The sequence below is a fragment of the Neovison vison genome, chromosome 12, assembly GCF_020171115.1.
Source record: "Neovison vison isolate M4711 chromosome 12, ASM_NN_V1, whole genome shotgun sequence".
Classification (NCBI taxonomy): domain Eukaryota; kingdom Metazoa; phylum Chordata; class Mammalia; order Carnivora; family Mustelidae; genus Neogale; species Neogale vison.
The window spans coordinates 81550691-81572680 of record NC_058102.1 but is presented as its reverse complement, the minus strand read 5'-3'; the positions used below and the strand labels follow the sequence as shown (position 1 = coordinate 81572680).

General features: G+C 39.8%; 1 protein-coding gene across 1 annotated transcript in view; it reads left to right on the top strand.

Moving 5' to 3' along the window:
• The first annotated feature begins 1289 nt into the window (after positions 1-1289).
• NELL2 (neural EGFL like 2) overlaps positions 1290-21990 on the top strand; it is a 326760-nt gene continuing 306059 nt past the window's right edge. Inside the window, exons 1-3 of the mRNA XM_044227205.1 lie at positions 1290-1437; positions 1836-1921; positions 2363-2491. Coding sequence (XP_044083140.1) covers positions 1858-1921; positions 2363-2491 — 193 coding nt within the window. The 5' untranslated portion in view covers positions 1290-1437; positions 1836-1857. The remainder of the gene's footprint in view (positions 1438-1835; positions 1922-2362; positions 2492-21990) is intronic.

The following is a 21990-nucleotide window of genomic DNA, read 5'->3' as shown; positions in this document are numbered from 1 at the left end:
TTAAAATTTGCAAAATCCCAAGTAGAATTAAGTGGAAATTTTGATAGCTATAATTAAAAATTAAACTGAAAAAGTTTCCTGATTTTGATTTTTTTGCTTAAAAAATGCAACAGTAGAGCTAAAAATGTCCCCATCACCCCATTATAGTATAATATAGTACATATTTCTGTGCTGGAGACTCAGACTCCATTTTGGTAACTAGCTGTGTAGGATCCTGTTAAAGAATTCAGAATCTACTTGTTCGGATGGAAAGTTAAGATGCTCAATTGATCTTTGGAGCAATTAACATTTTAATCACTTTTGGAAACCCTTACTTTTCAGTATGGGCATTGAATGTCATTATTCAAAATTTACCTCAAAATTTTAGGGCTGTTTTGAAAAATATTATGTGCAACTGACTTTAAGTGTATTTTCGCCTGTTGAGAATTAGATCTTAGATGTCCTCACTGTTTTGGTCCCAGAGTGAGAATGGTGAGAAGGGTGGGTAGAGCCTGCTTGAGTGTGGTCAACAACAGGGTAGCTCTTCTATCTTGACCAAGCTCTGTCTTCTGCTTGTTTCTCTCCTTTCTCTTTTCCTTCCATCCATCCATCCACCCATTTATCTACCTACCGATCATCTATCACTTCTTTTTGGTGTGGCAGGCACGTTGGCTCTGGTGCCCTTGTCTCCTGCTGTGTGCGTGTCCTGGAGAACCAGAGCCTGGTTCTCGGTGTTGTGTGGCAGGGGGCGCGCGAGGTCCCGGAGCTGTCCAGCAGTTCCAGTATAAGTTCTCCCCTGCACGCTCCGCGCTAGGGAAGCTCTCCAGCGCCCCGCCCCGGGCAGGGAACCTCTCCCCTAGGGCTGCCAGGGCTTCTCAGGCTCGCCGCCCGCCTCTGCCAGTCTCTCTTTACTTGTCCAGCCCCACCTTGAGAGTCTGGCTTGCTTTGGGCGGCCCTCCTCCGCATGCCCCGACGAAGGAGTTCCCTTTCCAGTCCCCGGGGCTGCTTCGGAGCCCAGCGCACGATTGTACGCCCGCTTCCCTCCTTTGCCTAAAGGGCGGGCGAGCGCGTCTCCTAGCCTCGCCTTCTGCGACTGGGTGGTCCTTTCTCTCCGACTGTCTTTCAGGACACGCGCCCGAAATCAGGGGGTGAGAGCAAAGACCGCCCATCAACTTAGCACCTTGAATTTAGATCTTTGGATCCTGAAAGGAGGTTGGCGTTGCCCGGGTCAGCGAGTGAGGGAGGTAGGAGGGCGGGGCTGCAGCAGCCCCGGGTCTAGCTGGACGGAGCTCGTAGCCGGGGCTGGAGAGGGACGCGGAGTGCCGGGCCTCGCCCTCGGCGGTCCCTCCTTGTCCCTCCTCTCCCCGCCTCCCCGGGCCTGCCCCTCCCGCTCCGGGGGAGCCGTCTCTTCACCGTGCGTCTCCGGCGCTCTCTCCATTGTCTCTGCCTTTACAACAGGTTCGCGCGGCAGGGGAAGACGGGCGGGTGCGGGGCCGCCCCACCCCCGGCTTTCTTGGGGCCGCCTCCCTTCCTCTGGGTGTGCGTGCCTTCGGCTGCTTTTATTCAGCTCCAGAGCTAATTCCCCCGCGGAGCAGCCCGCGAGCGAGCCCGACCCCTCCCTCTGGGCACCCCCGGCTCTGCCCGCGCTGCCGCCTCGGCTCTGCGTGTGGGAATGATGTGCGCATTGGAGGGTCTAAGTTCTTCACGTGCCTGGGGGGTCCTCCCATTTTTTTCTTAGGCAACCAAATCGTATTAATCCTACTAATCAGTAAATGCGAGGCAGCGGCAGGAGGCACAAACGCTATTTTCCCGCTTGATTCCGAGAACCTCTTCGATTTTTATTTTTATTTTTAAAGAGGGAGACGATGGACTGAGCAGATGCACACCATGGAGTCTCGGGTCTTACTGAGAACATTCTGTTTGATCTTCGGTCTCGGAGCAGGTGAGTGGCCCAGAGCTGGGGCCGGGGAACGGATGGCCCTCGCCTTAGGGCAGCAGGAGCCGGTTGGGGACGCCTTGCTTTTTCCTCCACCCGAAGTAGGTCTAGAGTGGGAAGCTTGGAGTAGAGGGTGGGTTTGGATTTGGATTTTTCTGTGCTTGCCTTGGAGACACCAGGGCCGGTCACACCCCTAGTCCAGGGTATGAGAGCCGAGGGGGAACTTTGCACAGAGAGGGGTTTAAAGTAGGTCAGGGAAATGGGACTGGGTGCTCCGCTATTTAAAGCTTGGCTGCTGATTTCAGGTAAGGCTCTGCGCGGTGGAGGAGGGAGTCGACTCCCTAGTCAGATCCCAATACTGTCTCCAAGACGCCGGTCTTTGATGCCCTGGAGGAAGAGGCTTGTATTTTGATGGAGCTTTTTCTTTCTTCCCCACCCTTCCACCAGTCTGGGGGCTTGGTGTGGACCCCTCCCTACAGATTGACGTCTTAACTGAGTTAGAACTTGGGGAGTCCACGACTGGAGTGCGCCAGGTCCCCGGACTGCATAATGGGACGAAAGCCTTTCTCTTTCAAGGTATGGAGCGCGTGCCGAGTCCCCAATGCAGTTTCAGTTCGGATAATCCCAGAGGGAGTTGGCCTCAACAGCTCCTCCCAACTTCTGTATTGCCTCATGGATGGCAGAATCTGGAGCTGAGATGTGGAGGGGTTAATGTCACACACACACACACACTCCCTTCCATCTCTTTTTTAAGTGGTTTGGGTTTTTTCCCCTCCCGCCCTCTCCTCCTTACTTTGTACTCTTGCCAGTTCTAATGGATAGTTCCTTAATTACTGTACAGAAACTCCGATGGCAGATGGTTGATTTTAGAGTCTGGGGAACAATGAATTATAGCACAAATGCCTCGTTTGGGTGAAATTGATTAAGGTAGAAAATAGGATAGCTTAATCTTAGTTAAGACATGGCTCTCTGAAAGTTTCAGGTACAGTGGTGCCTGGTTCGGAGGAATTTCTTTATGTGGAGTAGCTTTCTGGAAAAATGAATCTCTCACAATAGTTTTATCTACTGTATATCACAAATACACCATATTTGAAACAATTCCTATCATGATTCTACTCTATTAATGTCAAGAGAAAGAGACTAATATTCTCTTCAGTATTCTTTTGAAATTTTACAAATAAATTTTAATTCAGAGGTATATCTTGAATCACTATTAATTGAATGCTTAATATTATAGAACTTTTTGTTTTTGGAGTCTGTGGGTGTTGGCGATGCATAAGGTCTGCATTTTCATTTATATTTGAATATGTAGTCAGAAGCAAATCCCAATGCTTAAAACCTTTGATTGACCGAAGCTTTTGAATATTGTTTGGTTTGTGGAACAATGTAATATGAGTTTCTAAAAAGTGGTTAAATACATACAGAAAGATTCTTTTCACATACAGTGAAGTATAGATGAAGGCAAAAGAGAAATGAAGTTTGTTTTAAAATATCTGATAGACTGACTGAAGCATCTTCTCCCTAGCCACCCAGATTTTTCTTTTGTGATTTTGGTACCATGGCTTCAAGAGAAGTGCAACTCATAATTGCTAAAGAGTTGGATATGCAAAATAAAACCACTTCAGCAAATCTGCCACCAAGAAACAGGCATAAAATAAAACTTGAATGTCTCTGTAGTGGTGTTGTTGCCTGACATAACCAGTATGTGTCACCATGGACAGTAACACTAGTGCTTTACAATGGGAAAAGGAGGAAATTAACTTGTGTTGCATTTATTTAAAACAAGTGTACTCTTATAAAAATTAAAATGTAATTTTCTCTTTTAATTATGAGCCTACTAAGTGTTTTTATTGTGACAAATATTTGTGATGATATTTTATTTACTTAGAGGTCTTTTGAGGGGAGGGGTGGGAGTGCAGCTTAGATATTGAATCCTTTAGAAACAAATTTAATTTGGAAAATTTAATAAAGGAAATAAGACCCGAGTGTCAGCCAACTTCACAAAGGGGAGTGGAAGTGTCATTAGGGTTAAGCCCCTGTTATTTTCTTTTTTTTTCTTCTTTTTCAAATCTCTGATTTTCAATCCCTGTGAACTGGAAGCAAAGTTATCTCAGGTCTGCTAATTTGAGTAACTGGAAAGCTTTACAGAAGCTGAAGCTCCTGATAAACAAATGGTGTTGAAGTGCCCTTAAAATTTCCAAAGATCCTTTAAATTATACTGGTGTTCTTCTTAGTTTCCTCTAAAGATTATCTGAGCTGTCATAGCTACAAACCCTCAGGACTGTGCATTTTATGGTCTCATGCTAGACAATTAGACAATTCTAGGCAATAGTCTAGGCACTAATATCTTTTCCTGGTTAAGTTTTTTAAAGGAATGTTAAGTATTCATCTTTATTTAAATCATCAGTTCTTCAAGGTAGGCATTGTGCCACAAATAAATTGTCCATTGTAACTACATATCAGTGCACATAGATGAATTGTTTTTATTCCCTTTCTGGTACCAAGTCCTACGCTTTGACAGAGTAAATGCCTAATAAATACAGTTTTTGAGATTTGAAGATGTAAAATTTCATTTATTGCCAAATTATGAGCCTTATTTCATGTAGCCAGTAACTCAGGAAGTCTTTGCTACCTCCTGTGTTCTCAGTAGGCATATATTACTGTTCTATTGATTGTGCTTTAGTAACTTCTCTTATTCTAAGATTTAGATTATGGAATTGACAACAGGTGGATCTTTGGCTCTGCCCGTTAGTTTTGCATTACCTTGGAAATGTCTTTTCTCTGCTTTTAGAAAAGGTTGTTAAGAAGTCAGTTCTGACTCCTACTACTTCTCTGAGATTCCAATGGTTTTAGAGAGACAAAAGCTTTCATACTATGAACACTTTATGGATTTGATTTATAGTGAATTGAGAATGCTGTAGATATTTTTGTATAGTGTGTAAAATGTCATAGTGGGATAGTAACAAACTATAAAACCTGTGAGATGCTCTCGGATTTTATATACACCTATCAGATAAGTTACTTTGTGCTATCAGATATGTTCTGTATAGATGAAAGGGATTTTGAACCATTAAATTTCTTCTGCAGTGGTATAACCATCTTCTTTTGTTTCTTTAAAGTAAAGAAGTCTCAGCATATGATTTCCCAGTGATTTTTGCTCATTTAATATTTCTTCTCCTTTTGGTTACTTCATTATCCTCTAGTGGTATTTAAGATGTTTATAATTCAATACTTTTTGAAACTATAAGTAATTTTTGTAAATTATTGTACAATATGAATCTATTACTTAATAGTTATATTTTATTATGTATGTATAATGAAAGCAAATGGAAATATATTTCAAAGTCATACCTGGTTTTTATCCTAATAGTAACCATAGTATCACTAAAATTGTTTTGTTGTTGTTGAAATTTGATTTGTAGCCGCATTGGAAATTGAAGTAAGAAAATGCTAAATTAGATCATCCTTTAATAAATGTGGCTTTTTATCTGTGCCAATTATAATCATTTTCAAAAGGAAAAAGTATCCAGGCAACAGTTTGGAATCTACCTCAAAATCTTCCAAGTATTTCTAGCTGCAGTCTGACTCATAGCCACAAAAATACATTTACATTTAAAAAAAAATAGAGGATTGAATGCTGACAATGAAAAAGACCTATGAAATCTCGTAAAGGGTTCTAAGGGTTGTATAGTTATAAATAGAATTCTACCTACCTTGTTTAAAGTCTAGGAGATATTTGTTAAGACAGTGTTCATAATAATGTTCTTTCCTCTGTACATGAGAGAACTAGAATGAACACATAAGCAGCACAATTCTAGGACTTTCTAGCAATGTTAGCATGATTTTTAGATCTTTGGTTTTAAATTTGTCTGGCTGTGTTCCCAAAGTTTATAGTTTCATCTGTTGGTTTAATAAAATTTCTTCCAAGGTGTTCACAGATTTTATAATACCATTAATCCTCACAAGAGAAGTAGATAAAAATCGAAGCATAATTTTTTTCCTGAGTTGGTAATTTGAAAATAAGTTTGGTAGTTATTTTTAAGGAACTTTAAGATTTAAAGATTTTATTTTATTTTACCTTTTTACAGATTTTATTTATTTGAGAGCGTGAGGGGAAGAGAGTGAGAGAGAGAGAGAGAGAGAGAGAGAAGGAACAGGGTGAGGGGCAGAGGGAGGGGAGAAGCAGACTCCCTGCTGAGCAGGGAGCCCAGTGTGGGGTTAGATTCAGGACTCTGGGATGATGACCTGAGCCAAAGGCAGATGCTTGACTGACTGAGCCCCCAGAGTTAAAGATTTTAAAGGAATGGGTGCCTCGGTGGCTCAGTTCGTTAAGCATCGACTGATGATTTCAGCTCAAATCATGATCTTATTGGTCGTGAGATCAAGTCTTGAAATAGGATCTGTACTCAGGGGGAGTCTGCTTGAAAGTCTCTCTCTCTCCCTCTCCTTCTGACTTCCCCACTTCCCCGCCCCACTCACAGTCTCTTTCTCTCTCTCAAATAAATAAAATCTTTGAAAACAAAAAAGATTTTAAAAGGAAAAAGTGTCCTCAAGTCTATTCATGTCAGTATTTAAAAACAGGACTGAAATTGGGTGTTTGGTGGTGGCATTGACTTTAGTAGGTAAAGGTAACTACATTAAGGAGAGTTAGTGTAGGCTGCAGTGATTATTTGTCAGTATGATGGTCCGTGAACATCCGTGGTCTTAGAGACAAAGTCATTGGTGTCCCTATAGAATAGACTAACACAATGACAAAGAGATGGGCTTAGAAACCAGATAGCTCCAGTGGAATCTCATTAGTTGTTTTCCTATGGTGAAGTTACTCAATTTCTCTGAACTTCAGTACTTTCAAGTATAAAATTAATGTTGTTATGAGGATTAAGAGAGACGTGTTCATTCGTTCAAATGCACTTATACTGTGCAATCCTCTTCTGCTAGGTATTAAGCATATAACAAAGGAATCAGTTAGAACTTTACTTTCAGAGTGTCTTAAAAATAGTCATTAAACAATCACACAGATAATAATTTAATCACCATTCAGATAAATGCTATGAAGATAAATGAAGAGTGCAATGGGAATCTATAGTCTAGAGAATCACAGGGTCAGGGACACTGTCTTTGAAGAAGAGTCATTGAAGCTGAAAGCTGAAGGATAGGATACTCTTACAAGAGTAGTCTGGAGAACAGGGGCTACAGGGATTCAGAAAGGGAGAATCACAGAGACAGGGAAAAGAGCATGAGCAGAGATGCCAGGCTGGGAATGAGCATTGTGCATTTGACAAGATGGAAGAAACTCACTGTAGTGGAAACATAGGGTTGTGATATGAAATGACACACATGTGGAGAGCAGGAACCAAATTATACGGTGGGCCATTTTAATAGAAGAGAATTGAAAATTTATCATTATGCAAAGATGTATTGTGGTATGCAGAATAATGATCCCTCAAAGATGTTTTTGTCCCAATCCTAGGAACCTGAGCCTATATTATGTTACATGTCAAGGTGAAATTAAAATTGTATGAGAAATTGAGGTTGCTAGTCAACTGAACTTTCAGGTAAGAAAACTATTATGGCCCCATGTAATCACAAAGGTCCTTTAGATCTGGAAGAGGGAGGAGAAGAGTCAGTGTCAATGATACAATGAGATAATGACTAGACCTGCTGTTGTTGGATTTGAAGATAAAAGTAGACCATGAGCCATTGAATGTGGGCAGTCTTGTGAAGGTGAAAAAGGCAAGAAAATGGATTTTCCTTTAGTGTATCCAGCATTGCTGACACTTGATTTTAACCCAGTTCTGACTTCTAGAACTGTGAGATAATAAATTGTGTTGACTTAAGCCCCTAAGTTTGCAGTGATTTGTTAGAAGGCAATAGGAAACTAATACAGATTTTGATACATGGAGGTAGAGCCTGCTGGAAGAAAGACCTAAAAATATGGAAGTGGCTTTGGAATTGGGAAATGGCCATAGACTGGAGGAATTTTGAAAAGCACGACAGAAAATGCCTGGTTTGCCTTGAATAGACTGTTAGAGATATGGATGATGTCAGTTCTACTAGTGAGGACTCAGAAGAAAATGAAGAGTGTGGTAGAGAAAACTAAATGTCCTTAGAGAATACCTACATTGTCATGAACAGACTTTTGGTAAGAATATAGACATTAAAGACACTGCCAGTGAGGGCTCAGACAGAAATCAAGAACATGTTTGTTTGTTTTTTTAAAGATTTTATTTATTTATTTGACAGAGATTACAAGTAGGCAGAGAGGCAGGCAGAGAGAGGGAGGGGGAAGCAGGCTCCCCGCTGAGCAGAGAGCCTGTTGCAGGGCTCCATCCCAGGACCCTGAGATCATGACCTAAAGGCAGAGGCTTAACCTGCCAAGCCACCCAGGCACCCCAATCAAGAACATGTTATTGCAAACTGGAGACAGGGGGATCCTCGTTATGCAATGGCAGAAGGCTAAGCTGTGTCCTGCAGTTCTGTGTAAGTAAAGCGTATAATTATGAACTTAGGTATTTAGCTGAGATGATTTGTGTGCACCGCACTGAAGATGCAGACTATGTTTTTCTTGCTGCTTCTTCCAGTAAAAAGCATAGAGAGGCAGACTAAAGGAAGAACTATTAAGCAAAATGAAATCAGAACTTGATATTTGAGAAAACCTCAGTCTCCTAGATCGTAAATGATGCTAAAGGTAGGAGAGTCACTGTCAGAAATGCCTGCTATGGGGACAGCCAATGTTATGGGTAGGAGAACTTTTGGAAGGGCCTCAGAAGTAAGTTACATAGAGGGCACTTTGAAAATTGAACATGTAGCTCATGGATTCCCTCAAATATCTCAGCAGAAGCCAGTTAGACGATTTATCCAGGAAATATCTCTGGAGTAGCCTGTTGTGTAATGGAGTAAATTGCCATGACTTCTGTGGGAGACCTGCATGGTTCCTGAGAATATTGTATCAGCAAAAATACATCTGGGTGGGCCTGAAAAGGGAAGTAAGAGGATGTAATGAAAGAAGCTAGTTGGATCCCAACAATTCGACAAGCAAGAAACAGGCTGCTTAATCTACTTAGCGGCAAACATGTACCACCTTTGATGAAAAAATAAGGTTGACTAAGAGGGAGAACTGAGAACCCAGAAGGCAGAGCTGAGATCCTAAAGGGTAGAACCAAGGACCACAGAACATTATTCCCAGACTTTGAAATCAAATGCAATTTGCCTAGCTGGATCTCAAAGTTGCATGGATCTGATGTCTAATTTTTTTAACCTCATTTTTCACTTTATTTGAGTGGGAATGTCTATAGTTGTTTTCCCATGTCTATTAGTACTATCAAATTTTGGGAGCAGATATCTTGTTTCTTGAGTTTCACAGGTTCACAGATGGAGAGGGATTGGGCCTCAGAATGGATTATAACTCTTTTGTAACTCATTTAGATGCTGACATTTGGGACTTTTGAACTGATAAGATTTACAGATTTTATTTTGTTTTACTTTATTTTAATTTAAAAAAAAGATTTTATTTATTCACTTGACAGAGAGAGAGAGAGACAGTGAAAGCTGGAACAAGGAAGGGGGAGTGAGAGAAGGAAAACAGGCTTCCTCCTGAGCAGGGAGCCCAGTGTGGGGCTCAATCTCAGGACGCTGGGATCATGACCTGAGCTGAAGGCAGACGCTTAATAACTGAGCCACCCAGGCGCCCCTATTTTATTTTTTAAAATATTTTATTTATTTATTTGAGAGAGAGAGAGAGAGAGAGAGCAGAATACAAGAGAGAAAGAAAGAGGATGAGCGGGGGTGAAGTGCAGATGGAGAGGGACAAGCAGACTCCTTGCTGAGCAGAGAGCCCATTGTGGGGCTTGATCCCAGGTTCCTCGGATGATGACCTGAGTGGAAGGAAGGTGCTTAACCAACTGAGCCACTCAGGTGCCCCCAGACCATGTTTTAAACCATGAGTTGATACACTACTTAGTTGAGACTTTTGGATAGAATGAATGTATTTTTCCATATGGGCTGGATGTGAATCTTTGGGTATGAAAGACAGGCTGTGGTAGGCTGAATAATGGTCTCTCAACTAAATTCTCAGAACCTGTGAATATATTATGTCACTTGGTAAGGAGGAGATTAAAGTTGCAGAAGTAATTAAGGTTGCTAATCAGCTGACTTCAAAATATGGAGATTATCCTGGATTATCTGAGTGGGTCCATTGGAATCATAAGGATACCTTAAATATGGAGGAGGGAGGTAGAGGCATCAGTGCCAATGTGATGCATTGTGATAAATACTTAATTGGTCATTGGTCATTGCTGACTTTGAAGTTGGAAGGTGATCATGGGCCAAGAAATGTAGGCAGCCCACAGACTTTATAAAAAAAAAGAAGAAAATGGATTTTTCCCCTACCCCTGCAAGCTCCTTGATTTTAGCCTAGTGAAATTCATTTTGGACTTCTGACCTCCGGAACTGTGAGATAATAAATTTGTGTTGATTCAGCCATTAAAGTGATATGTTACAGCCACCATAGGAAACTAATACATATGTTAAACATTAGGATCCATTTATTTTGTAGCTGAATTAAACTTACTTTTGGGCCCTCTCTCAGCTATGCATGAGAATGTGTTTGTAGGGTTGTTGGAAACTTTATCCAGGAAAACTGTTAGACATTTGTGATTGAAAATTGCCTCTTATGTGTAAGGTCAGAATCTTCATACTAAGTGCCAAGTCTTTAAGAAATGCTCTCCATCATTTAGCTATGAGATCATTCTGAGAGCAAGCAGCAAAATCAAGTGTTGGACTTTTCGATTGTATTTAATTTTCAAAAAATATATCCTCCTCCCCCAAAAGGTTAATGCACAGGTGGAGGGGAGAAATTAGCATGAATATTTAAAAAAGTGGAATGGGGGCGCCAGGGTGGCTCAGTGGGTTAAGCCGCTGCCTTCGGCTCAGGTCATGATCCCAGGGTCCTGGGATCGAGTCCCGCATCGGGCTCTCTGCTGAGCGGAGAGCCTGCTTTCCTCTCTCTCTCTCTCTCTCTCTCTCTCTGCGCCTGCCTCTCTGCCTACTTGTGATCTCTGTCTGTCGGGTAAATAAATAAAATCTTTAAAAAAGTGGAATGGGTAACACTCAGCATGGTGTTTGGCACCCAGTGAGTGTGGTAGTCCATAATTATGGGCAGGGGCAAGCATAACTAGAAGTCTCTTACCAAGAGTGCCGGGGATCTCTGTGGAATGGCAACTAGGTTTGGCTTAGGAGGAGCTGGGACAATCTTGACGGGCTCTGACAAATGGATGACTTTGAATGTCATGTCCGAGGCACACCCGGATGACAGCGGAGGTCAAGAGCCTCCACCTTTCTTTGGCTTTATTACATATCCTACTGGCTCCTTGTCCTCATGTTGATTCCAGACCCCAGTCTTGCAGACATATAGCCTCTTTTCCATTCTTCTTATTATTATCTGTCTATAATTCAATATCTGCTAACTGATAACTTAGGTATTAGACATTAAGGCCTTACAGTGTGATCTGTCTCCCATTGATTTTACTTTAGTGCAATTAAAAATTTTTTAAAAAGATTTTATTTATTTGACAGACAGAGAGTTTACAAGTAGGCAGAGAGGCAGGCAGAGAGAGCGGGTGGGTGGGGGGAAGCAGGCTCCCTGCTGAGCAGAGAGCCCGATGTGGGGCTCCATCCCAGGATCCTGGGATCATGACCTGAGCCGAAGGCAGAGGCTTAACCCACTGAGCCACCCAGGCACCCCACAATTAAAATTTTTTTATTGCAGTGCTTCTGTGAATAAGGATGGCACACACAGTATAATGGAGGAAGGAAAATGTTTACATAAATTATTACTGGAGGTAAAAGGAAAACTGGAATTTAGTTGTACATAGTGAAAAAGAAAATTTGGGACTTTGTCTTAAAGAAGGAAGCTAAAAACTATTAAAACTATGTGTCTTAGTATATATATGACAACGTGGAAGTAATTATTTAGCTATGGGTTAATTATAGGAACAAGTAGAGTAAAATCAAGTATTGATTGTGTGTGTGCATGCACGCATTTGTTTTTATAAAAACATGTGAGGATTCTCTCTTTACCATTTTAATGCAAGACCATTATGTTTTGAGATACCTTTCATAATAGTACAGTTTTTATTTTTCATTTTTAAAATTTAGGTACCTGTGTGAGACCATCATAAGTTAATGCCTCTGTGTGTCATTGGAGCCTTTTTTAAACATGGTTTTTTATCAACTTCATGAAAGTTTTTATCTTTTGCTAGTTAGGCTTCAGTTAGCATTGACATTGAAGAGGTAGTTGTATGTGCAAAGTCATTTTATTAAGCAAACAGTTTATTGGTGGATATTTTTGTTATGATGACTTCTGTTTCACCAAGTAAACTCATTTGTTGAAACTCAGATATGGGCCGCTGTAATTGAGAAGAACTAGGGAGAGAGCGGGTGGGAAAAGAAGTGGAGCATGACTCTTCCCTTCCTCATTTGGCCTGCTACCAGCCACTGGGCACTTGCACAAGTGTTCACCGAATTGCTCTTGATGGCACCTTTGCTGACATTCTTCATTCTGGAGAAAGGATGGGGAACCCAGGCACCCGCATGTCCTTCCCTACAAAGGGAAGTTTTAGAATGAGGACAGTCAACTACTGCTCTGAAAGGTCTCACTCTACCGGCCTGGACATAGGGAAGAAATGGTGGGGGTAATAATAGGTTCTCAGTGATATGCAGTAGTAGTGAGGCCCATGGGCTCCAGGGCTGGACATGTTGGGCTTGAATTCTTTTTCATTAGTTGTCTGCACTTGATTTTGTTACTTAACTGATCTCTCAGATGAAAACAGTACTACTTCTTAGAGCTGATGTGTAGATTATATGAATGAAACTATGCCTGACATTTACCAACCATTTAATATATGTTAATTTTTTTTTTCACTTTTGAAATTAGCTTAGCAGCAAGTCATGCTCCTTGGATTTTTTTTTTTTTTTTTTTTTAAGGGGCTTCCAGGTAAAAATACTGTGAGGAGGTTGTGAGGGGGTTGAGGTGAGGTGACTTTCACATGAGCGGAGAGGACAGGCAAAGAGCAACTAGAGCAGAAGAAAAACTGGCTCTGAAGCATCTTCTGGCTTTTTTTTTTTTTAAAGATTTTATTTTATTTATTTGACAGAGAGAAATCACAAGTAGACAGAGAGGCAGGCAGAGAGAGAGAGAGGGAGGCAGGCTCCCTGCTGAGCAGAGAGCCCGATGCGGGACTCGATCCCAGGACCCTGAGATCATGACCTGAGCCGAAGGCAGTGGCTTAACCCACTGAGCCACCCAGGCGCCCCGCATCTTCTGGCTTTAAAGCATCTATGGCTTTATTGGGTGGAAGAGAATATGCAGCTTTGGGTAGAGAGGGATAAGAACAAATGGCAAATGTGGAGAGGAAGGAGTGTAATTTCTCTATGGTCCCCACTATGAGGAGACCATAGAGAAAACCAACCAAAGAAGATTTCTGGAGTGAATCTTTTCATAGTGTGAGCTCATCCGTAGGCTCATTCATAGAGTGAGCTCCTCCACAGCCACCAAACACACATTACTTTCTAAGCTTGTGAGAAGTTTAGCTTAGTTTTGAGTCATGGGGAGAAGCATGAGGAGTACTGAGAAACAAATGATGCAGTTGCTTTACTTGGCTCTGGTTAAGGTTAAGTTTGGCCTTCCTTGGCAAGATACCAGTTTGATGTGTTGGTAGGAACTGATGATGAAAACTGGTGGTGGAAGATAAGATTTGACAGAGCTTTGAATGGTGGTAGAGAGGTTGGTGTAATGTTGACAGAACAGTTGGGGTGGTCCTGTGGATCCTTTGTGAATGGGGTCACTTTCTTTATGTTTCTAGCTACTTCTTTGGCTTTTTCTCTCGAATATCTTGCTGGCATATATTGTTTATTTCCATAGTCCAAAGTTCCTATGCCAAATTCTTATCCCCGTGGCTCCTGAGACTCTAGTCTTAAGTTACTTTTCTGTATTGTCTCCCTATTGAGACTGTAAATTCCCCAGGCAAAGGATCATTCCCTATGTTTCTTCTGGCCACCAGCAACTCCATGCCAGTTCCTTCTCTGGTTCTTCCTGATTTTTTTTCCTGGTGAACATTTACATATTATTCAGGACTCAGCTAAGCTGTCACTTTGACTATAAATCCTTCCTTTGGTGGAATTGTTTCTTCCTCTGTGCTGTCTTAACATCCTTCATGAAAACAACCACCTCACTATAGTATAACTTTTTTTTTAACATAAAAGATCTGACCACTTTTCTTTTCCTTGCTGCTACCTCCCTGGTCCAAGCCACCATTTTTCAGCTGGATTACTGTAGCAGGCCTTTATGTGGTCTTCCTGCTTATACTCTTGCTCCCCTAAAATGTATTCTCAATATAGTTACCAGAGTGCTCTTTTATTTTATTTTTTTATTTTATTTTAAGATTTTATTTATTTATTTGACAGAGAACACAAGTAGGCAGAGAGGCAGGCAGAGAGAGAGAGAGAGAGAGAGAAGCAGGCTCTGCACTGAGCAGAGAGCCCGATGCGGGGCTCGATCCCAGGGTCCTGGGATCGTGACCAGGGCCGAAGGCAGAGGCTTTAGCCCACTGAGCCACCCAGGCACCCCACCAGAGTGCTCTTTTAAAACACAAAGCATATCATGTTATTCTTTTTTTTTTTTTTTTTTTAAAGATTTTATTTATTTATTTGAGAGAGAGAGACAGTGAGAGAGAGCATGAGCGAGGAGAAGGTCAGAGAGCGAAGCAGACTCCCCATGGAGCTGGGAGCCCGATGTGGGACTCGATCCCAGGACTCCAGGATCACACCCTGAGCCGAAGGCAGTCGTCCAACCAACTGCGCCACCCAGGCGTCCCTCATGTTATTCTTTTGCCCCATTCAGTGGTTCTTCATTTCACTCAAAAGATAAAGTTCTAATTATGCCACAAAGACCTGCATGAAAAATTCCACCCCCCCATTACTTTTCCAGCCTAATTTGTTTATCTCTTCCTTGCTCACTTTGCTTTAACTCCACTGGCTTCCTTGTTGTTCCTCACTCAGGCGAGTTACTCTTCTGCCTCGGGGCCTTTGCACTGGTTATTTGCCTGGAATTCTCTTCTCCCCAGATTATCTGCATGTTTTCCCCTTTCTTTCAAATGTTTTCTCAAATATCAATTTTTTAATGAGGACTACTCTCACCACTGAGTAAAATTTCAGCTAATCCTCTACCCCACGAGTACAGTTGATACACCCTATTCTGAAGTTAGTTTCCATAACATTTATCATCTAACATCCTGTATTACTTGCTTATATATCATTTGAATGTTTATCATGTATCTCTCCTGCTAGAAAATAAGCTCCATTAGGACAGGGGTTTTTAAATGTTTTATTCACTGATGTATAACCCAAGTGTCTAACATACAGTAAGAATTCCACAAAAATTTGTCACATGGATATACTTATTTGACCGACTAGTTTGTGATCTTTTTAAGGCTTGGGACTCTGCCTTGATTCTTCATGTAGCGTCCTGTCATGGTGACATATGTAATGTGCTCAGCCAGGCATCAGTAAATGAATATTTGTGGCATTGAATTGAGTCCAGTTATTCATGGAAAATCTGATTTTTTGGTGACATTATTATGTTATGTATTTATGTAACTTTGAAGAAAGCAAAAGAGTTCTTTCTCTATAACAAAACACCTGCTACTTTCTTCTCTAGTCATGGGAAAAGGTAAGAGGGTTGAGAGACATAGAATAGTAGTTCTGCTTAACTTGGTGCTCTTCTGAGAGGGTTCTTCTTCATCCCAAGATGGAGTGTGACACAGAAGAACCTGGACATCCTGAATGCTTGTTGACAACGAGAGTTTACAGTTTGTAGTATTGTGAATTCAACATTTAGCGGAGACGCTCATATTCATTTGAAAGTACTGAGAAACATTTCAAAGGCAAATAAGGATTAATTTGGATTATCTATGCTATAGTACTTCTCTCCTACTGCAAATAAACCAAACTGGAATACAGAGGAAAGCAACCAGGGAGTTGAAAGATTTGGAAACCATGTCCGATCAGGAATTGTTAAAGAGATTGGAAAATTTGGAATTTTTAGCCTGGAGAATAAAAGATGATGGGGAACCATAAGTGACTCTTAATCTCACGAAACAAACTGTGGGTTGCTGGGGGGAGGGGGGTTGGGAGAAGGGGGTTAGGGTTATGGACATTGGGGAGGGTATGTGCTTTTGGGTAAATTGGAAGGGGAGGTGAACCATGAGAGACTATGGACTCTGAAAAACAATCTGGGGGGTTTGAAGTGGCGGGGGGGTGGGAGGTTGGGGTACCAGGTGGTGGGTATTATAGAGGGCACGGCTTGCATGGAGCACTGGGTGTGGTGAAAAAATAATGAATACTGTTTTTCTGAAAATAAATAAATTGGAGGAAAAAAAAGGATGATGGGGATGTAATTTTCTTTTTTAACATATTGGAAGGACAGTCATGTAGAAGAAGACTTAGATGTATTTTGTGTAGAATGGTGATTTCCAAATGTCAGCTTGATGATCAATGGTTTATTGACTGCCTTGTTAAAAAAGACTCCCTGCCCTTCCTACACTAAGTAAGTCCGTGTATTTGAGGGTGAATCCTAGGAATCTATATTTTAAAAAAGTTTCCTGTGATTCTGATGTTCAGCCAAGTTTGTGAAACATTTTCTAGAACTGAGCTGTTCTATAAATATAGTAGCTACTAGCCATGTGTGGCTATTGAGTACTTGAAATGTGCCTAGTACAAACTGTGATGCAGTGTCAGTATAAAAATAGATACAGGGTTTTTGAGACAGTATAAGAAAAGAACATAAAATAGCAATATTTTATGTTGATTATATGTTGAAATAATATTTTGGATATATTGGTCATATAGATATATTAAAATTAAAATCACCTGTTTCGATCATTAAAATCATCCATTTTTCTATCCATCCATCCATCCATCCATCCAACGACCCGTCCAGTAAACATACTTCTAATAATATTCAAGTTGAGATTAAATGACCTATTTCAGGGAAAATGTTTCAATGGGGTAGGAGTGGGTATGAGACTAAATGCTTTCTAAAGTCACCTTAGTTCCAACTGAAATTAAATTATTCTCTTTTCCCTTTTAATTAACTGTCCTTTTTATTGTAACTTCTGATGTCCAGAACATCTTCCTTTTCATCTATCTGATAATCCTTATCAGTTATCTTTTAAATCAGTTATCTTTTAAAAAGAATCTTGGATTGTTCTACTACTCTCAGTAAAGTTTACACGGAGAGATAGCCTGTCCTTTACTACTATGCTGTGCATTGTGTATCTCTTGTATTAAAAATTCAGTCTTAATGGTAGTGATCTACTTTATTTCTTCCATGCACTGGTTTTTAGTGTTTAATCTATTTTGCTTGTCTATTTAAGTGGAGAATCCCCTAGGCAAGCACTATGTCTAATTCTGTGTTCTTACAGTCTAACACATCGTACTGATGGACCATTAAATGTCCCAGAAAAAGTGCCAGAGAGATTAACTATTTCAGAGCAGAACGTGACCTATATTTTTAGAACTTATTTAAATTTCTAGCAGTAATTGGTGGCTGAACGTCCTAGGTATGAGCTGTGTGTGTTGACATATACTTGTAACTGAGCAGAGCTCTTTCTGGAGACTAACAGGTTGTTAAAAAGAAAATAAAAAAGGTATATAAAAATGGTTGGTCTGTGCTACCAATGAGATGCACTGCTCTTGGTACCTGAATGCTGATCCTGGGTGTTTCCTGAGAACCTGTCAACTTTGGAGGAGGACATGTTGTTCACTGATGTGCTTTGGTGTGTCCTTACTATATATATTTCATCAAATTGCTAATTATACTATAAATATAGATTCATTTAAAGTGTCTGAGCACTCCGGAGAGACAGCTTATTTCATGATACTATCATTCATATGTTTGTTCTTCCATTAGAGGCTGATTTCCAAAAGTTCTGTTGAAATTTCAGTATTAGTGTTATTGCTTTTGTTAATACTTTCTATCCCCTGATGTTCAGAGTGAATTTATATAGGATACTTAATAGATAATTTAATTCAAACATCTTACAGAAATACTGTGACTCTAGGCTTTATGTTTTTGCCTTTCAAATGAAAACAGAGGGCTTTCATGATAGGAGAAGAAAGATTATATCCAAATAAAGGGGAGATGTGCTTTAAAGTGCCTAAAAGAAGGGATCATTGAATCCAGATCTGAGTTCAAGGATTCGAAACTTGGGCTTGTCTGGGGTTTTGGTATACTTAATGTTTCATTATTGTTCTGAAAGAAAAAGGCATAGAAATGACCACCACATTCCTTTAACTTAAAACTCAAAGGTCAGAAAGTGGAACTCACTTTAATCAAACTTTTAATATTTCTAAACCAAATCTTGGTTGCTATTACCATATCCCTTACCAAATTCTTCCTGAAGTTCATCACTGATTTCTATAGTAAACAATCATCCTGAAGAGAGAAGACAGCGTTTTAAGTTATACTTTTTGTAAGACTATTTATTATGTTATGGGTTGAAGTGAAGAGTTATTTGAAATTTCAATGAATTGGGCATAAGAACTTGAGTTGGAGTTGGAAGTTGCAGTACGGGAATTTGCAAGAAGTCAACCCTATTAAGGGAAAGTAAAGAACACAGAGCAGATGTGTATTTATTGCCGCTCACCTTGAAGACACTGAGACTCTATGCAGAGGTCAATTTTTAAAAAGTTGTTACAAAAATTTCATTTTCCTTATCATAAGTGCCTCTCTACTGCAAAGCATCTCATAGTACATTTTCATCCCTTCGCTGCTGTGGGTCCAATTTTTAATAATTGGTTGCATTTACAGTGAAAATAGTATAATTTAAATTGTTCTTTGATAACCCACTTCCAAATTAGAACATGTTTCAGAGACTAATGGGAAAAAAAATGAGTATTCACTCTGTGAATCATTGACCAGGCAGGAAACTGTCGAGTAGGGAGAGCCCACCTACTTAATGGATGATTGCTTTTTGTTATTTTGGTCAGCAAATTAGTAAAGTCAGGGGGTGAAGTTGGGAAGAGGCCAGAGAGGCCATGGAAATTTGCAGGCTCAGTCTTATTTCTAAAACTTTTCAGGACTGATGTTAATTACTCAGGCATCAGACAAAAAAAGCTCAGGGTTTTAAGTAAATACTATCTTAGCAGCCTTAGGAAGAAACTGGAGGGAATGTTTAAACTGTAGCCATTTATGTGTAACAAAGCTTTCCTCTCATGAGACAACATAGACTAGAGGTACAAATGCAAAACTACCTCATTTTAGACTTTCTGAAGTTATTATATAACAATGCAACAAATATGTACTACTGGAAGATATTGGAGGATTCATTTTCTTTCCACACTCTTTTAATAAGGGCAGGTAAAGAAAATATAATTTGCAAACTTTATTTTCAGTTTTATATGTTGGTATATGACTCTACCGAAGGGAAATTTCCAATCATTAAATTGAAATAGAGTATTTTAGGTAAAAGGCTTTCCATTCAAAAAACCCCCAAAAAACAGAAAACAAAACAGAGAGAGCCAGAGAGAGAGAGTGTGTGTAAGCTTGATGATTCACAGACCTGTAACCCTAGGGCAAATAATACATTATATGTACATGTATAATAAAAATAACTTCTAAAAAAGAGAGTAAATCAAATGCTCCATTGATATTAATGACCATTAGACAGTGAATACATTTATGTTTTAGCTAATTAAATGGAGAGGACTTAAGAGAAATATTTCCAAATATCAGAGAGGACAATGGGAAGTGTGAAAGAAAGGTTTCAGTTCTCACTACAGAGAGACCTGTTGTTAATTAAAGTGGACTGGAATGTACTTGCAAACAAAAGAACAAATGTTTTTGAAGGGCGAAATCTGTCCTTGTGGATTGTAAGTATTGAGGAAGAACAAGATATGGCACAAGACTCCGCAGAACAGATTCAGCTGTCAGGCTGTGATGCGTGAAAAGACCTGGGTACTGCTAGCTCTGGAACTGGGTCTCTCTGGCGCAGCTTGCTGCCAGCATTTGAAGCCGAAATATGCCGTTTTGCACATGGCACGTCATCCCTCTCTAGGAGGAATGGGGCTTATAATAAATGTTAATCAGCCACTAGTCCCTCCTCCAGATAGACTCGGTAAGCTTCTTTGCATTTTGATTTTGAAAGCACTATTATCTTTGGAGCTATAGTTTAATTTTATCAATAGCTATAGCTGTAAATAAAAAAAATTACTGGTAAAAGTGAAAATGACAGCAAAGTCATAAGCAGGATGCTAGAAAAGATTGAAACAAGATAACACTTGACTTTGATCATTCCGTTTAATATTATCACGCACTAACAAGGGTTTTTTTTTTAATGTACGTATCTTGTTATTGATATGCAATCATTAGCAAAGAATTCAAATTTGGACTTTTCTGAAGTTTTAGTCCATTTAATTTTTCACTATTATACTGGAAGAAAATGCATAGCAGTGACTTACCAAATCTCTTACCAAATTCTTCCTGAAGTTCCATTAATATTTATTATGAATGTGAATTCTTTTTTTTTTTTTTTTAAGAGAGAGAGTTTGAGCCAGCATAGCACAGGGAAGGGTGGCAGACAGAGAGGGAAAAAGAATTCTAAGCAGGGTCCATGCACAATGCAGAGCCCATTGCAGGGCTTGATTTCGTGACCTTGAGCTGAAATCAAGACTTGGGTGTGGACCCTTAACTGACTGAGCCACCCAGGTGCCCCTTAATTCTTTACTCCTCTTGATTTATAGTGGTGGGTGGTGATGGGTGGATGAGTTAGAAGATTAACCCAATCAGATACTTTGTGCTATTTCTGGACAGTAGTGTGCTGACCAGATCAATTCAGGTATTTCTATTATAAACAATAAATGTTTGGGGTTCTCTTGTTGATTCTTTGAACAAAAAAGGCAGCGCTTGCCAAATTGCTTTATTAGTATAATATAGATAACATTCTAGCCTAATTCCATTCATAGTCTTATAAATATGTACACACAATACAGGTATTTTAAATATACTGTCTGTAAGATAGACTTCGCCATTCTCCTGATAACCACAAAAGCAAAATCCTATTTGTTTCATCTAATCCCTTCATCTGGATTTACACTTTCCTTTTGAGTTATACTTTATTCTTCCTGATCTCTTTAGCTGTTCTTTTTCATTGGCATCTACATTATTGTCATTGTTGCCAAAGGTTTCTAGAGTCCCTACAGGCTCCGTTTACTGGTATTGCCAGGGCTTTGTTGTAAGTCCCTATCATTTCAAAATATTTATTCATTTTATTACTATTATCTTGTATTTCGAGTTGGAAAATTTTGCAACAGCCATGAGAAACTCAAGTTTGATAAACTTAACTTTGTTTAATGAGCTATACTCAGTTGCTTTAGTATACACTTCTGATGTTAACTTTTTACAGAATAAATCACTACTATTTTGTATTGGTATTCTGTTTGATAAATGAAGGCTTACTTTCTAAATGTAATCTTCAAAATAATAACAAGTAACCTTTAATAATGATTTATTAACAAAACCATTAATATAGCTTTAGAGCAAATCAAAATATTTTTGAAATGACTGTATTGATACCATTAAAAACTTTCCAAGCAGCACATGGAATAGATAGCTTTGTCACTCCATCTCTTACACTTTTCCATTTATACAGAGACTTCTTCTACTTAATTAATTTTTATGTAGTTGGAATTATTTATCAGTCTGCATTATTTTTATAATCATGAAAAAATAATAACTTTTTTTTTTAGAACTATTAAGTTAGTCGTTCTGTCTCTGAAAATGATCAAAATTCCATAGGGAATTTTGTCCATCTGCTTTTTATTTATAAATATTTTCATTGTGACACAGTTAAGATGCAATTGAATGTACAAATCTTGAGTGTTTGATAAGTTTTTTGTTTGTTTTTTAGAGGGAAAGAGAGCATGACCAGGGTGGGGGGGAGGGTAGAAGGAGAGAGAGAATCCTAGGCAGGCTCCATACCCAGTGCCAGCCTGACGTGGGCTTGGATCTGAGGATCCTG